Raw genomic sequence first — 16,984 nt, 5'->3', positions numbered from 1 at the left:
AGTCAATAATTCTTATCCGATTCTTTTATTAATCTGATGGATGCCAAATGGGGATTTTCTAATTCTGTCATTCCTTCCACTTTAATAGTTGTTTTTCTTTTAAAAGAAAGATTTTTCTTTCATCTGTCTATCCATCTCATCATGAAGCCTTGGATTCTTACTTTATTCAATAGATTAGAATCCTGTTGTTATTTATTTTGGTAAGTTATCCTATTACTTTATTGCGCAAATTCTGTTGCCAGATTTGGCCAGTGGGGCCTCCCCTTCTCGATGACTCTGTGCTCTTTTAACACATCCTCATCATTCTGTGAGTGCATCCTTCTGGGGTTACAGAAAGGTGTTCTGGGTTCACCTTGTCATTTCCTCTACCTAACCTTGGAACCAGACATTTCTCCAAGGAGCTGGTTTCTTTTAGTGGAGAATATTTAGAAGTTGAGATCTTGGTTTCAGAATTATTAATCCCTGTTTCTGTGAAAAAAGAAGCCTACTAATTAGAGTTTGGCAATTGTTTCTTTTGTCTTTAGCCTGAGGACACTACTAAATGAGCTTGCTAATTAATGACTATGTTCAAGTTACTTGGGCCAGTCACCTCCCACCTTGCTTCAGTGTGGATATAATATTCAGTTGAAATATAGTTAGTTTTTGTTTGTTGAATTTAGGATTCCTCCCATCCTTGTTGATTTATTTTCTCCTTTTTTTTTTTTTAACCCTATACTGACTCATGCTCTGTAGGGTAATCAGTTTCATTATTCTGTCTGTGGTTTATCCTTTCTGTGTTTCCTTTTTGTTCCAATGAGCATATGCATGTGTATTTTATTTCCCCAGCTTTCCTACATAATATTGAATAGTATATAATACTGAATACCATAAATACTCTTGTGCTTTCCTCTTTTCATTTAATATATTCTGGAAATTACTCTACATTGGTTTATAGAGATCTTCTTCATGTTTTTTGTTTTATAGTTGCATAGTACTCCATTATTTGGGTGTACCATTTCCTCTACATCTGGGCATTGGGGTTGTTCCTAGTATTTTGCAATTATAGACTGCTGTAGTGAATAATCTAATGTATGTGTTTTTGCATTGTTAGAGGTGTCATCTTCAGGGTAAATTCTTTTGAGATTGCTAGGTCAAAATGTAACCATAGATGTAGATTTTTTGGGGTTTTTGTTTGTTTGTTTGTTTTTGGATTTTTTTTGTTCCCTTTTTTTTTGAGCCGGGATCTTGCTGCCTATCCCCAGCTGGAGTGCTGCAGTGGCATGCTCATAGCTCACTGCAGCCTCAAACTCCTGGGCTCAAGTGATCCTTTTGCCTCAGCCTCCTTAGCAGCTAGGACTACAGGTGTGTGCCACCACACTTGGCTAATTGAAAAAAATTTTTTTTTGTAGAGACAAGGGTCTCACTATGTTGCCCCAGGTGGTCTAAAACTCCTGAGCTCAAGCGATCCTCCTGCTTTGGCCTCCCAGGATTACAGACATGAGCCACTGTGCCTTGCCTCCTATGTATAGTTATGTTAAATAATACAAAATCCCCCTTCATAAAAGTCCTGCCAGTTTGCATTCCTACCAGCAATATATGCATACTAATTTCTCCACAGCCTCACAAACTGTATGTATTGTTATATTTTCTGTTTTGTTAATCTTTTAGATGAGAAATAGTTGGGAAATGGTATCTCATTATAGTTTTAATTTGCTTGGTTATCATGAAACTATGACATATTAAAATTAAATAATTTTTTTTTCATAGACGAAACTGCAAAGGAAATCCTAATTGTTTGGTTGGGATTGGTGAGCATATCTGGTTAGGAGAAATAGATGAAAATAGTTTTCATAACATCGATGATCCCAACTGTGAGAGGAGAAAAAAGGTAAACCATCATTTACTAAGTGATTGTTGTATGGTATTCCTTGGTTTTGGTTTTTGTTTTTGTTTTGTGCCTATGATCAGAAACCACTATTGATTTTTTTGATAAGCCTATTTTTTCAGCTTTAAGATAAGTAGTAGAATTTAAGACTATGCCACTTGAATTGGAGGAGTTCTTAATGATATGCTTTGAAACAGGTAGCTTTAATGCAGCAAGCCTTTAAATAATAGTTTTAGTTTGAATGCTTATTCTGTGTTTGCTGTAACATTGCATATTTTATTTCGAACTCTTTTAAAGTCTCTTTATAGGAGGTGATAATTCAGGAGAACAAGCTCATATAATAATATAACTTGCTTTCTAGAGCTTATATTTTATAGATTAATATTTATATCATATAGTTTTACTATTTGAAAATACATATTAATGTTTTCTAACCATAAACCTGGCAATCACAGAGCAGTCAGTTATGTTGTTGTATAGATATTATGTTTATTAAAAGGAATAATTCTTTGTAAATTCAAAAATTCTCAACCTTATCTTTTGAAAAAGGTGCAACCAGTTACCTTCCCTCACCCCAATCTTCCAAATCTCTAGGGTATAAAGGAACTTTTCTGGAAGTTTTACTTCGTCATTTTATTGAATGTTGGCAGTTTAGGAGTATAGCAAATGAAAAACGTAGATACATGAGTTCAAAACTGACGTTTTGTAGAATCCACTGTTCTAATTTTAGATTTAAGTGGCTGGAGAAGACAATATGCTAGAGATGAGCAGTGATGCTGTCTAAAGTCTTTTCCACTCCTGTAGTCAACCCCAAATGGGGCTTTCATGAAAATTATGCCCCACCTCCAGCCAAGGGAGACTTAAGGTAGCTATACTATGTTGGTTGGGACAGTTTCACAATTTTTTTTTTTTTTGAGACAGTCTCACTTTGTTGCCCAGGCTAGAGTGCCGTGGCATTAGCGCAGCTCCTGGGCTCAAGCAATCCTCCTGTCTCAGCCTCCAGAGTAGCTGGGACTACAGGCATGCACCACCATGCCTGGCTAATTTTTTGTATATATATTTTTAGTTGGTCAATTAATTTCTTTCTATTTTTAGTAGAGACGGGGTCTCACTCAGGCTGGTTTCGAACTTCTGACCTTGAGCAATCTGCCCGCCTCGGCCTCCTAGAGTGCTGTGTGACAAATTTTTAATCTAAAAATTTAAAAATATTGCTACTTACAAATTTTTTGTTTAATGGAAAAATGATTTTATAATTGTAAAATTTGTATTTTTGTAGAACTCATTTGTGGGCCTGACTAACCTTGGAGCTACTTGTTATGTCAACACTTTTCTTCAAGTGTGGTTTCTCAACTTGGAGCTTCGGCAGGCGCTATACTTATGTCCAAGTACCTGCAGTGACTACATGATGGGAGATGGTATCCACGAAGAGAAAGGTTGGTGGTGATGGTTGGGGAAGAGCTCACTGCTGAGTTTATTCCAGCTAGATCACTTCTGAACCAGCACAAAGGGGCAAACACGGGTGCTCATTATGTGCCAGACATGGTCCTATATCTTTTATAAACATAAGATTCAGAATATAATAGTTTTCCTTTTACCCTATATATTTATCATTTATGCACCAAAATGGTTAAATTCAAATGAAGGAGGTACATTTGCTTTTTCATCTTATAGTGGATGGCTATAATTTCTTTTCTTTCTTTCAGTTTTTGAAACAGGGTTTGATGTTGCCCAGGCTAGATAAGTGCACTGGTTATTCACAGGCACGATCATAGCACACTGCAGCCTTGAACTCCTGGGCTCAAGTGATCCTCCTGCCTCAGCCTCCTGAGTAGCTGGGACTATAGGCATGTGCCACCATGCCTGGCTAATTTTTTCGCTTGAGCCCAGGCTATGGTGATAGTTAGCGTCTCTGTCCCAGTTAATACTATTGTTTGCTTTAAAACATAGTGCTTAAAACAATCTTTAGAAATTTGTTTCCCCAAAGCTTCATTTCTATATTTCTGAATATTTAAATCTAGATTAATGGTATATTATGTATTTAATAGTATATGCAAAAGATAATTTAAAATGGTTCATTTTTAAGTTTTTGCATTGTTTTTCTGACAAATGTATTAATAAGAATATAATAAAATAACAAATGAATACTAAATTTCTATTTTATAAAATGATATGCCATGGCCTTTGTTGGGTATTATGGCTTTAATGTGTATCTTCAAGCAAATAGAAATTTTTTTAACACATAAATTGTTATATTTTATGAAAGCCTTTTATCATATTCTCCAACAAGAGTGCACACTTTCAATGCTAATATGTTTAATAGGCACAGTGTAGCGTAGTGGAAAGAATTTGTATTAGAAATTATGGAGTTTGTGTTGTATTTATAGCTCTACCACTCCCATATTTTTCAGATGGGAAAACCAGCAGGGTTTAAGTTATTTAAGATCTTACTAGAGAGTATTCCAAACTGTAAAATGAGAGAGTTGAAGTAAACACAATCTTACTTGAACAGCTTTTAACAGCCTGCAAAGCTCTTGTACCCTAAGAAGTAAGATTTTATCTTTATTTTACAGATGACACATTAACTTGCTGAAAGTCACAATTAGTAGTAAGAAGATAAATATTCAGAGTCTAATACACAGTAATTTGAACAGGGAGAAGTTTCATACAGAAAATTATTAACAGGGAATTAGAGTAATGGGGAATTGGTTAACAAGAGTTAAAGAGGGTTTTAAAAAATACAGGAACAGCAGATATGGGGAGCAGCCTTTATCCCTAGAGCTAAAAGAGAATGCCCAGAAAGAGTCCCCCATTCCCATGTCCCAGCCCTGAGATCCAGACCTCTTTGGACAGAGCACTGCTGGGACACACTGGATGGCTAAACAGGTATTGAGGTGCCACACTGGGGATCCCTGCTGGAACCTGTCCAGGAGGGTGTCCAGGAGGCCATTCACAGGGTGGTCCTTCAAGAGGAAGTGCCTCAGTGGAGGCACTGCTGTGAAGCTATCAGAGGAGGTGCTGGGGGAAGCTGCTGGCCACTGTAGCTGCAGGAACCTGGAGCCCTGGAAGAAGCTGACTCGCAGGAGGCTGGTGAGAGAGGCACAGCTTAACCCTCCAGTGCCCTCCACCAATAGAACTAACCTCTTGATAACTGGCAAAGGAGAAATATTTGCAGAGTTCCTCTCTGTCATCACAGAGCAGGCAAAAAAGGTTGAACTTGGAGCTGAGAAGTAATAAATTAGTAACTGGGGCCAGGCGTGGTGGCTCATGCCTGTAATCCTAGCACTCTGGGAGGCTGAGGTGGGCGCATCGTTTGAGCTTAGGCGTTCAAGACCAGTCTGAGCAAGAGCAAGACCCTATCTCTACTAAAAATAGAAAGAAATTAATTGCCCAACTAAAAAAATACATTAAAAAGTAGCCAGTCATGTTGGCACATGCCTGAAGTCCCAGCTACTCGGGAGACTGAGGCAGGAGTATTGCTTGAGCCCAGGAGTTTGAGGTTGCTGTGAGCTAGGCTGATACCCCAGCACTCTAGCCCAGGCAACAGAGTGAGACTCTGTCCCCCCCAAAAATAAACTAGTAACAAGATAAGACGTGGGACTTTCAGGGATCTTGAGACCCATACTTCCTATTTGCATCTCCTCCAACTCGTTAAAACTTGAAACTCTAAAATTGCAGGATTTTGTATTCTTCACTCAAGTGTGAATTGCTTGAGATTTCTGTCACTTGTTCTGTTTGTGGCAAGTCCACCTTAACTGGACTTCTAAATTCATGACTAGAAACTGTGGTCATAATTGCCGTTGTTGCTGTAATGTGTGTATAGCCTCTTCCTTTCCAGGAATGTATATAGACAGCCCTGGCTGCCTCATTACTTTCAAAAGATGTGGTTGCTAATTTTGTTTAAGTTTCAAAGTGATAATAAAACAATATAGTTTGGATGTAAGGATGTTTACTTATGTTCTTGTGTGAACATAATTATGTTCTTGTGTGAGGAGAAAGCACCACCAATTTTTAAAAAGTAGCAACTTTAAAAAAGCAAACTTATATTTTTCTTTTAATAGACTATGAGCCTCAGACAATTTGTGAGCATCTACAGTACTTGTTTGCCTTGTTGCAGAACAGTAATAGACGATACATTGATCCATCGGGATTTGTTAAAGCTTTGGGCCTGGACACTGGGCAACAGCAGGTAAGAACTTCTTTTGTTGTTAAATATTCAAAGGTACCCGAATATTCCTTAGACTATTTATAAAAGGAGATGAATAGAATGCTTTTTAAAAAATTTGCATTAGAGCCTTTATTTACTGCCGAGTATGTTATACATTATAGTTGATTCCATTTCTGAAAATTCATATGTGGGCACCAATTCAACATAGCTTTAGTTCTTATTTGGAAATCATAAATTGGAAGTGTATAGGTAGCTTCTGGAATATTTAATTTATTACTATTTGTATTAAAAATTGAAAAGCAAGATATGATTTTTCTTTTTATTAATCTAAACTTGTAGGATGCTCAAGAATTTTCAAAGCTCTTTATGTCTCTGTTGGAGGATACTTTATCTAAACAAAAGAATCCAGATGTGCGGAACATTGTCCAACAGCAGTTCTGTGGGGAATATGCTTATGTAACTGTGTAAGTCTATTTCACCTTTTTCATGGTATATTTTATTCTAAGACAGTTGCTCATATGTTATCGAATTTTCAGTTTAGTTCCAGGTTACAGCTTTAGTGGGTTATCATGGGACCTGAAATATTTATAGTAATACACTTCCATGGGAACATGTAAACAATCGACTTGATAATTACAGTTGAACCCATCCAGGTGTTAGGGACTATGTGTGGTTGAGCTGAAAGAATAAGATTGGAGCAGGCTAGAATGCTAACAGTAAATGTAAAATACCTCTTTAAAAATTTCCCTGTTATAAAATATATGACCCTACCAATCACTTCCTGTTTTTATTTAATTTTTAATATATGTAATATAATTTCTGTGAAAGAGAATTGAGGTTATAAGTGCTTCTTTCCATCTTTCTAGGATGTAATATGATAGCACTTTATTGCTTTTCTCACTCTGATCTTAATTTTATCACTCTATTTTATTATAGTTGCAATCAGTGTGGCAGAGAGTCTAAGCTTTTATCAAAGTTTTATGAACTGGAGTTAAATATCCAAGGCCACAAACAGTTAACAGATTGTATCTCGGAATTTTTGAAGGTATTCAAATTTTGGTGTATTTATTGTTTCTGCTCATTAAAAGTTAAATGCTATTCTGAGTGGTATTTTGATTTAATGGATAGAGCCATTGTGTCAGCTTTTTCTACATAGGAAGTGTCTACGTAACAATCTAGAAGAAACTTTATAAAAATACAGAAGCAGGCTGTGTCTTAAAATAATTTTTGGTTATTTCAAATTATATATGTCAAATTATATATGTGTGAAAACTTATAGTGGGTATTGGCGTATTGAAGGAAATTAAGCTGTGTTAGCATAAAATTAATTTGCCTTTTCACAAAATGAGAACTGGAATGTGTTAAATACAATTTTTTTCGCATCAGTGTGGTCATTCTTCAGCCCTTCCACTCCATATTTCTACCATCTGTATATTTAGATATATGTGGAGATGTGGAAGTGGTTCCTTTTTGTTCTTAGTGGAAAACTGCTAAGAGGAAACATTTTGTTACCAAGCTTGAACGGGATACATAGCATAATAGATGAGCTTATTATACAGTTTCCTGTCTTAAAATATTTTTGTGTTTTTCCTACTCCCCCAGTATCATTAGCATGGCTGAAGTAGTCATTTATTGAATTCATTCAGCTAAATATTGAGTGCTTACTGGGTGTCAGGCAGTGTTTCAGCTGTTGGGGATAACAGCAGAGAACAAAGCACACAAAATTAGCTTTTATGGAGCTTACAGTGGCGTGGGTACCAGGGAGGGACAGTGAAGTAAATGTAAGTAAAATGTATAATGTCAACCATAATAAGTGCTTTGGAGAAAAGTAAAGCAGTGGGGAGCTGGGCAATGTGCTAGGGAAGAGGGTGAGGATGGTTGTGATTTGAAATAAAATAATTGAAGGCGAAGCAGTGAGCCATGTTGCAATCAGGGCGAAGAGTGTTCTGGGCAGATGAAATAGCAGAGGCTGAGGCGAGAATGTACCTGGTGGTTTGAGGAACAGTAAGGAGGTCAGTGTGGCCGGAGTGAACAAGCAAAGGGCAAATGATAGAAGACAAAATTCTACATGTAACCAAGGGCCATGTCGGACTAGGCCTAGTAGACCTTTGTCAGAAGTTTGACTTTTACTGTGAGTGAGATTGAGATGCTAGCAGGGTTGTGAGCCATAGGAGTGATACAGTCTGTTCTAACAGGATCTTGAAAATAGGTTGAAGGTTGAATGAGGGCAGACAAGAGTGCATGGTGACTTGGACCAAAGTTTAGCTAAAGCGGTGATAGTAGTGTTTGGCTTTTAGATATATTTCTAAAGTAGAACTGATAAAATTTACAGACTGGATATAGAGAAAAAGAAGGGAGCCAAGGTTTTTGGCCTGATCAACTGAAGGATGTAGTTAGTTGCCAGTACTGAGATGGGGAGGACTGTGGGGAAGGAGGAGGGTTGGGAGAGGAATTAGGAGCTTGGCTTTGAGCATGTTACATTTGAGAGCTATAGCTTAAAGGGAAAAGTCAGAGCTGGATAAAACCTTGGAGGGAGTGGGAGAGAGACAAGTACTGAGCCCTGGGACATTCAGATGTTAAGGGACCTGCAAGATAAAGGATGATGTGGAAGGTTGGCCAGTGAGTTAGAAGGAAAATAGGTGAGCATGATCCTGGAGGCCAAGTGAAGAAATGATGGTACCAGTGTTGTATTGCTTACAGTAACCTATTACAAAAAGCTGTTACAGAATTATAAAGGCAAATTTAAAAAGAAACCACTATCAGCTAAAACGTTTGATTTTTCTGTACTTCTCTTTTTAGCTTTGTCTCATGAATATGGTTCAGTAATTTTAACCAAATACATATATGATTTTGTATTCTGGTGCCCATATGTAGTTTCTACCCACTTTTTCCCACCTTTAAAAAATTAATTTTGCATCAAAGTACGTATGACATTTCTTTTTAAAACCCACTTCTTTAGAATTCTCAGAAATAACATTACCAGAACAAGGAAACTAAAACGAGTATTTAAAAAATCATACATTTTGGAAATAGGCACATCAGTTTTAAGCATCATTGTACACAAATTGATAATGTAACAGCTAAGCAGTGCCTATTGATCTTATGTGTCCATTATTTATAGTAGCTTTAAACAGCTTGAATGGGAGCTATTAACTAAAATGAAATTATAGTTATCAGGTTTTTTCACTTGTTTTAAATTTTTTCATCTTTTTTTAATTAATATGTCTCATTCCTGATCAGGAAGAAAAATTAGAAGGAGATAATCGATACTTTTGTGAAAATTGTCAAAGCAAACAGAATGCAACAAGGAAAATTCGACTTCTTAGCCTTCCTTGCACTCTGAACTTACAGCTAATGCGTTTTGTCTTTGACAGGTAAATGTGTACAAGTAGTAGTGTGCGTTGTTCATTGTGGGCTAATAATGTACAGATTTTACTGTAAACAGATAAGATAATAAAATGATTATAATTTGCAACTCTAGATTTAAGGGTAAAAGTTATAGATGGAGCCTGTGTCAGTATTTCATGATTTTATCATAAAATTCTTAAGCCAGGAATGTGTAATTGAGAACTAGAAAAGTAGGTATAAGCCTTGCTTTTTTATTCTAAGAAATTATTAAAAACTATAAAAAACTGAATTACCTCAGCATTCTTTATTATTGTATATTTTAAGTAAATGTTTTACTCATTACAGTACCCTTCTACTTCCATGGGAATATAACTTTGATTTGATAACTATAATAAAATCAAGGCAGTGTTTGCACATGTGCATTTCTTCTATAAAGCAGGAGAATCTGTTTTTCTTTAGTGATTAATTTAAAACTTCTAGAAATATATTTGGAATCAGCACTTTGAATTCAAACCTTTTAACCTATTGATTATTATTTTCCAAATTATAAAACAGTATTATGTTCACTTCTAATTGTATACATTTTTGAGCAAGATTGCTAAATGAAACCTAGCTACTGTTGAGTTTAATAGCTGATAAGGCTTATACATTGTTTTATGATTGTTTTAAATATAAATATAATCAGCTTTCCTCTTGGTTAGGCAAACTGGACATAAGAAAAAGCTGAATACCTACATTGGCTTCTCAGAAATTTTGGATATGGAGCCTTATGTGGAACATAAAGGTAATATTTTTTACTGAGCATTGAAAATTATAAAGCTCAGAGACTATAGCTTGTGATCTGCTAGTGATGAATATAGAATAGCAGTTGCTGCTAGTTTTTATTTGTTAATCTCTGTCTGGGAACAAAGGCTTTTTTAGATGAGCCAAGATGTTAATTTTATTTTCTGTAAGGACAGAACAAAGATTAGTTGGTTCTTCAATCAATAGCTATGTAATTAAGGGTATAAAAAGAATTTGTAAAACATGCAAATGATATTTTACTGTTTCTGAACCCACACTTGTTACCTTAGCTTCAGTACTATTTTCTGTTATTCCTCAAAACTGGGAGTCTCCAAGCTGCCTCTATTCCTTTTTTTAAAAATTAATTTTTTTTTTATGAGACAGGATCCTACTATGTATGTTGCCCTGGCTAGAACACAATGGCATTATAATGGTTCTCTGCAAGCTGAGACTTCTGGGCTCAAGCCATCCTCCTGCCTCAGCCTCCTGAGTAGCTGAGGCTACAGGTGCCCACTACTATGCCCACCATGCCTGCCTGATTTTTTTTTTTTTTTTTTTTTTTTTGAGACAGAGTCTCACTTTGTTGTCCAGGCTAGAGTGAGTGCCGTGGCGTCAGCCTAGCTCACAGCAACCTCAAACTCCTGGGCTCAAGCGATTCTCCTGCCTCAGCCTTCCGAGTAGCTGGGACTACAGGCATGCGCCACCATGCCCGGCTAATTTTTTCTATATATATCAGTTGGCCAATTAATTTCTTTCTATTTATAGTAGAGACCGGGTCTTGCTCTTGCTCAGGCTGGTTTTGAACTCCTGACCTCGAGCAATCCGCCCGCCTCGGCCTCCCAGAGAGCTAGGATTACAGGTGTGAGCCACCGCACACGGCCAGCCTGCCTGATTTTTAAATGTTTTGTAGAGATAGTATGGCAGGGAGATGGTCTCACTTTGCTCAGGCTGGTCTCAAACTCCTGAGGTCAAGTGATCCTCCTGCCTTGGCCTCCCAGAGTGCTAGGATTACAGGCATGAGCCACCATGCCTGGCCTTCCATTCACTTTTTGAAAAACTTTTTATCAGAAACAATAGGTGGCATAATTCCAACATTTTATGCTGTAATTCTTTGTATTTGTGACCACTTAGGATGGTCTTAGGATGTTATATCTATCATAGTTTTAACCAGAAATAAGTACTGTTTTTTTTTTTTTTTAAAGTGGTCTTCATTTAACCAAACAGGGTGATTCTTGTTATAGCAAACAAACATCTTACCCTTATGTTTCTCTTTCCCTGACTGGAAGGACTGTTTTACTTCTCTTTAGGGTTGATCTTATTAGTCATGAAATTTTTAATATAGATATTATTTCATAAACTCTATCTGTTTCCAAAGAAAAAGTTCTAGAGGCAGCCGACAGTTGAAACAAACTGTAAAAATCTTTAAAAGAAATGATTGGGCAGGTCAGGGGAGGGGCATGTTAAATAAATGTTTACGCTTTCAAATGTATGATGTTTTATTAGCACTTTCGTTTAAAATTTGCACCTCCATGGAAGAAGGAAACTGCTATAAACTTTGCTTCTAGATTTCATCATTGTTACATTTCATTGAATGAATACACTTAGCTCACTTTATATTGTAAGCTAAGTGAACTTAGTTTACTTTATCTAATAGTTTGTTTTCTGCCTCCTTTGTTTAGATAATTGTTTGAAATTAGGGGAGTCTGATAGGTTAGTGGCTTAGGAGGTGTGAAATTTAGCACTCTCCTTGATTCTACTGTATGAGTTTGAATTGTTATTATTATTGTTATTAAATGTTTTATGTATTTGTCCAGGATTTATTCTATAAAGAAAGGATATTTATCAAATAGACTTGATAGATTAAAAATCTATAGAAACATTTACTTTTAGCATGTTTACTGAATACAATAAAACCTTAATTTTTAAATACAGAAATAAATATTGTTGTCTTATTTTAGAATTTTTGGACTGATAAAATTAATCTGGTAGTTTGTAGGTTACACACTTGTCTTTCACAGGCTGTTGTAATGTTTTCTTCCATCAAAGTACTAACCAGGCCCGACCCTGCTTAGCTTCCGAGATCGGGTGTGTTCAGGGTGGTGTGGCCGTGGATTGTTGTAATCTTTTCTATAAAAATGTGCTACCTTATATATGTAGAAGACGAAAAACAAATTAATTTTTGTTATAATTTTGGAAATTTAGAAATCATAAAGATGAGAAATGAAAACCATATGTGTAATTCTATCACCAGGAAAACCAAACCAATACTTATATTTTTCTATACTCATATTCATGTGTGTCTACATACACATATCCACCCAAAGCTAAGAAAATAGATCTAAAAGGTGATCTATTGTTAAAGGAGAATTCACCTGTTTCTTTGAACAGTGAGCCTGCAGCTCTGCAGAGATCTATAGAATAAGGGATCCTTATTCCTTCAACATTAGCACCCGACTCTTTAACTCAACTTCTGCCATATTTCTTGGGGATTTTAAAACTACTGTAATTCTGAAGTTGATGAGTATAATAAATTGATGAGTATAAATTCAGGTTATCTGCAAGAATAGTAATGTAATATGAAAATTTTGTGGTGTTTATTGGTAATAAAGTTATGTTAATAACTTTATTGGTAATAAAGTTATGTTACTGCTAATACTTCTGTGGCTTATTGTCTTCATTAATGATTTACGGAATATTGCTAAGAACCCCTTGTAGTAGACGAGGGGTGACCCATAGCAATCTTGTCTTCTTCCCTCCCTCAGCCCTACTGAATGCCGTGCCCTACCTTGTCCTTCCATAGTTTAAATTTCATATATCTCAGTCCATCTTATTTTTTCTCCTTTTTAAATTGTGAAATATAACATATTCCTAAGGGTTCAAAACAAAAATATGTGTGGCTTGGGAAACTATCATGAAGTGAACATCTGTTGAGCACCACTCAGATCAATTTCTGGTCCCCTAAAAGCCTCTTCTGTGCACCTCACAATTATAACCACCTTACTCCCTTTAAATAAAAGCATTCGTCTGACTTTTACAGCAAATATTCCCCCCCTTTAAAAAGCATTTTACTTTATAAGCACACATCACCAGCCATCATAATTGAGTTTACTCTTTTTCCATCTGGGTTGTTGCCAGCTAAAACAGCCTGTAATTAAATCTTTCTCTGGGCCCTCTGCTTCTTCAGCTGGGCCATTGAAGGTAGCTGGAGAAGAGTCCCTTTGGCGCTGCCCCCCAACATTGCAGAGTCTGTGTTTGTCATCAGGCTCACCATACTGTTCTTCCTCCCAGACCCTGGGATGTCTTTGGATACTGCTCACTTTTGGATCTCCAGCTACGGGTTCATCCATTGGTCACACTCTTGTGTCTCTGAGAACTAGGTCCTGCCAAGGTTGCTGGAACATTATGCACCTCAGAATCCCATCCTCTGGGACAACTCTGGAGGCTACTGTCCTTCTGGAGAATCCTAGGATTTGATGCCTTTTCAATCCCTCTCCCTTTGTTTGTTCTTCCTCTGCTCCTCACCCACCTCTTACAAAATGAGGTGCTTTTGACCAGTTCAGTCAATAGAGCCACAAAAATAAATATATGACCTTTCTCAGTTATTCATGTATTTAAAATGTGTTATCAGTAGTTGTTCACAAATATATTAAAGGTAACCAAAATGTTAAAAAAAAATTCTTTAAACCTATTTCTTGAAACATAAAAGCCTAGTTGTTTTATAATCCGTGACAGTGCTGGAATATTGTACAGGTTTATTTTTTGTTATCTGATATAGTTCTCTCCATGTTGCCTTGTTTCTTCTGTACCTGGTTCACTTTGGCTGCAGTGATAACTGTACATGGAAATTATTTGTGGGGATTCCCCTGGAGCTGGGCCACATGCCACCTTCTCCACCAAGCCTTTTTTTTTTTTTTAGCATCCACCAAGCCTTTAGGTTCATTTTTTGTCAAGCAACTGTAGCCCTACTGTTAGATACCATTTCAAACAAAGGTCAAGGCTTGAGGTTCCCTGGCTTACTTACCCAGGTCTAAGAATCTGGTATGGCCACTCTAAGGCCATGACATTTTTTACCCCTTTCTCTTTGTTTCCACTGATCTGTTCAGGGCTAAGGAGTTTTCTTCATGGTGTCTGAGGTCAGGGAGATAGACAGGCTGTTTCTGGTTCACCTTCACCATGAAGGAACTGGGAAAGTGCAGTGTAGTAGAAAGAACAGGCAGGGTGATTCCAGGTAATCCCTAAAAGTGTGGAATTGCCCTTAGGGCAGAGATAGCCTGGACCAGCTGACACTAGGAATTAACTTAGAAATTATAGCATGCATTCTCTACAGTTAAAATCTTTACCCACTAAAAATAATACAGGGACCCCAAAACATTAATAAATTAGTCTCCTAAATTATTTTCATGTGTATTTTAGTTCTACCTCTTTAAAAAAAAACTTGTAGGACACCTTATGCATAAGATTTTTGTTTGCTTAACTACCTCCTTTGTTTATCATTCCTTTTTGCATTCTAGACCTTCCATCTGGAATCCCTACTAAAATATTAAATTACTGCTTATAAAATCCCTTTAGTAAAGGTCTGTTGGCAAAAGATTCCTTTCATATACCATTGTCTGAAAGTGTCTGTTTTCTCCTTGTTCTGAAATTCATTTTCTCTAAGTATGGGTAGTTATTTTTATTCAGTGCATTGAAGATATCGTTCTGTTGTCTTGGGGCATCCATTGTTGCTGTTAAGAAGTTGATTGCAGTAGATTTTTAATTTATTTATTCTCCTTACCTAGGGTATCTGAAAATTTCCCAACAGTTATCTCTTACAAAATTTTCCCTTCTCTATTCTTTCCCTTTTCCTTCTGGAATTCCAGGTAGATGTGTGTTAGATTTTCTCACTGTACCTTCCATGTCTCCTGACTCTTTGTTGCTCTGCCCTGCATTCTTCAGCACTGCCTTCTGCTCTGTTCAGGTGAACCTGACATGAGGTACAGAACCCTTTCTATAGAGTTTTGACTGTCAGTTACTGTAATTTTCATTTCTAGAAGTTCCATTTTCTTATAATCTGATATTCATTTTCTATAATATTCCTTTTTTAATCCCATCATTTATTTCTTTAAATATACTTAAAATTTTATTTATTTGCTATTTCTAGTAGGTGAGGTGAAAACCTTCATGAGTTTGGTTTTGCTGTTATGTGTTGCCTCTCAGTTCTAGTATCCTTTTGTGTTATGGGATAGGGGTGTGTGTGTGTGTGTATGTGTTGTGTGTATTTTGACTGAACTCATTCCTTGGAGCTGTTGGTCATTTCAGGACCACATCAAATAGAACTCTCAGCTTGAGGTTTTTCTGACTTTCTAGGTAGTGTGAATTCATGGTGGAGAAACCTTCATGGGGCTAGCTTCTTATGAACTCACAATGGAGATGTGTTTTTTTCTTATCCCCCAAGTACCAAAGTAAGTATAAGGCAAATAATTTCCCCATGCTGTCTCCTGGGAAGGGCAGGTTTATTTCTTTAATCTCTTAAACTGAAGAACCCTAGTTTCAAAGAAAATGTGACATATGCACACATGGAAATATTATTCAGCCTTGAAAAAGAGGGACATTTTGTCATTTCTAACAATATGGGTGAACTGGGAGGACATTTTGCTAAGTAAAATAAGGCAGAAAGACAGATACTGCATAAACTTAAGTATATGTGAAATCTAAAAAAGTCAGACACGTAGAAGTAGAGAGTAGAATGGTGGTTACCGGAGGCTGGGGGGCCGGGATGAGGTCGGAGGGGATGAGGGATGGGAAGATGACATTTAAAGGGCGCAAACTTTCAGATAGGAGGAATAAGTTTTGGGGATCTGCTTCACAGCATGGTGACTATAGTTAATAATACATTGTTTATTTCAAAATGGCTAAAAGTGTTCTCACCACAAAAAAAGATATGTATGTGAGGGAATGGATATAGTAATTGGCTTGATTTAATCATTCCACAATGTAAACACACCAAACATCACATTGTGCTCCATGAATATATACAAATATTATTTGTCTATTGAAAAAGAGAATGATAGTTTCATGATAGGATTCCCCTGTTAGACTCCTCACCTTTTATGGGCCTTAGCTTTTTTGTCTCTAGTCCTACAAGCTTCTTGAGATGTGAAGAAACAGATTTTAAGTTCATGAGGGCTCACCTGATGCTCTCAGAAGAAAACTTTGTTATCCTTACCCCCTTAGCTTCCTGCCTTCATGCTGTTTGGCTTCTGAGAATTCTTTTCTTGCCAGCGAATCAATATATATTTAAAATATTTAAAAATATTTTTATCTTACTCAGTATTTTAACTACTTTCAGCTGGGGTGAGTTGAGTGGATTTTTGTCCAGGCATTAATCTGTATTACTGTTTCCCCCACTATGCCACAAAAATACAGAGACTTTGTTCTTTTAGTCAACTGCTCTATGGAAAGATGTTAATGATAAGTTTGTTAGAAAAAATGTAGGTTTCAGTATTAATAGTGGTTATGTGGGTTTATTAATGACTTTTTTATTTTATTTTCTAATTTTGTTGTTGTTGAGACAGAATCTCGCTTTGTCACTCAGGCTGAAGTGCAGTGGCACAATCATAACTCACTGCAGCCCTGAACTCATGGACTAAAGCAATCCCCCTGCGTCAGCATCCTGGGTAGCTGGGACTACAGGCACATACCACCGTGCCCAGCTCATTTTAAATTTTTTGTCTTTGTAGAAATAAGATCTTGCTTTGTTGTCGAGGCTAGTATTCTGGCCTCAAGTGATCCTCCCACCTTAGCCCCTCAAAGCGCTGGGATTACAAGTGTTAGCCACAACACCT

The 16,984-nt window shown here is 36.7% G+C and overlaps 1 protein-coding gene across 1 annotated transcript in view; it reads left to right on the top strand.

The window, feature by feature from the left end:
- USP48 (ubiquitin specific peptidase 48) overlaps positions 1-16,984 on the top strand; it is an 89,389-nt gene that overhangs the window by 24,576 nt on the left and 47,829 nt on the right. Inside the window, exons 3-9 of the mRNA XM_012768697.3 lie at positions 1,747-1,867; positions 3,141-3,297; positions 5,923-6,050; positions 6,369-6,493; positions 6,966-7,074; positions 9,270-9,403; positions 10,079-10,161. Of these exons, the coding sequence (XP_012624151.2) occupies positions 1,747-1,867; positions 3,141-3,297; positions 5,923-6,050; positions 6,369-6,493; positions 6,966-7,074; positions 9,270-9,403; positions 10,079-10,161 (857 nt within the window). The remainder of the gene's footprint in view (positions 1-1,746; positions 1,868-3,140; positions 3,298-5,922; positions 6,051-6,368; positions 6,494-6,965; positions 7,075-9,269; positions 9,404-10,078; positions 10,162-16,984) is intronic.

Source organism: Microcebus murinus, chromosome 2 (genome assembly GCF_040939455.1).
Source record: "Microcebus murinus isolate Inina chromosome 2, M.murinus_Inina_mat1.0, whole genome shotgun sequence".
Lineage (NCBI taxonomy): Eukaryota > Metazoa > Chordata > Mammalia > Primates > Cheirogaleidae > Microcebus > Microcebus murinus.
This window is presented reverse-complemented; position numbering and strand designations above follow the sequence as displayed.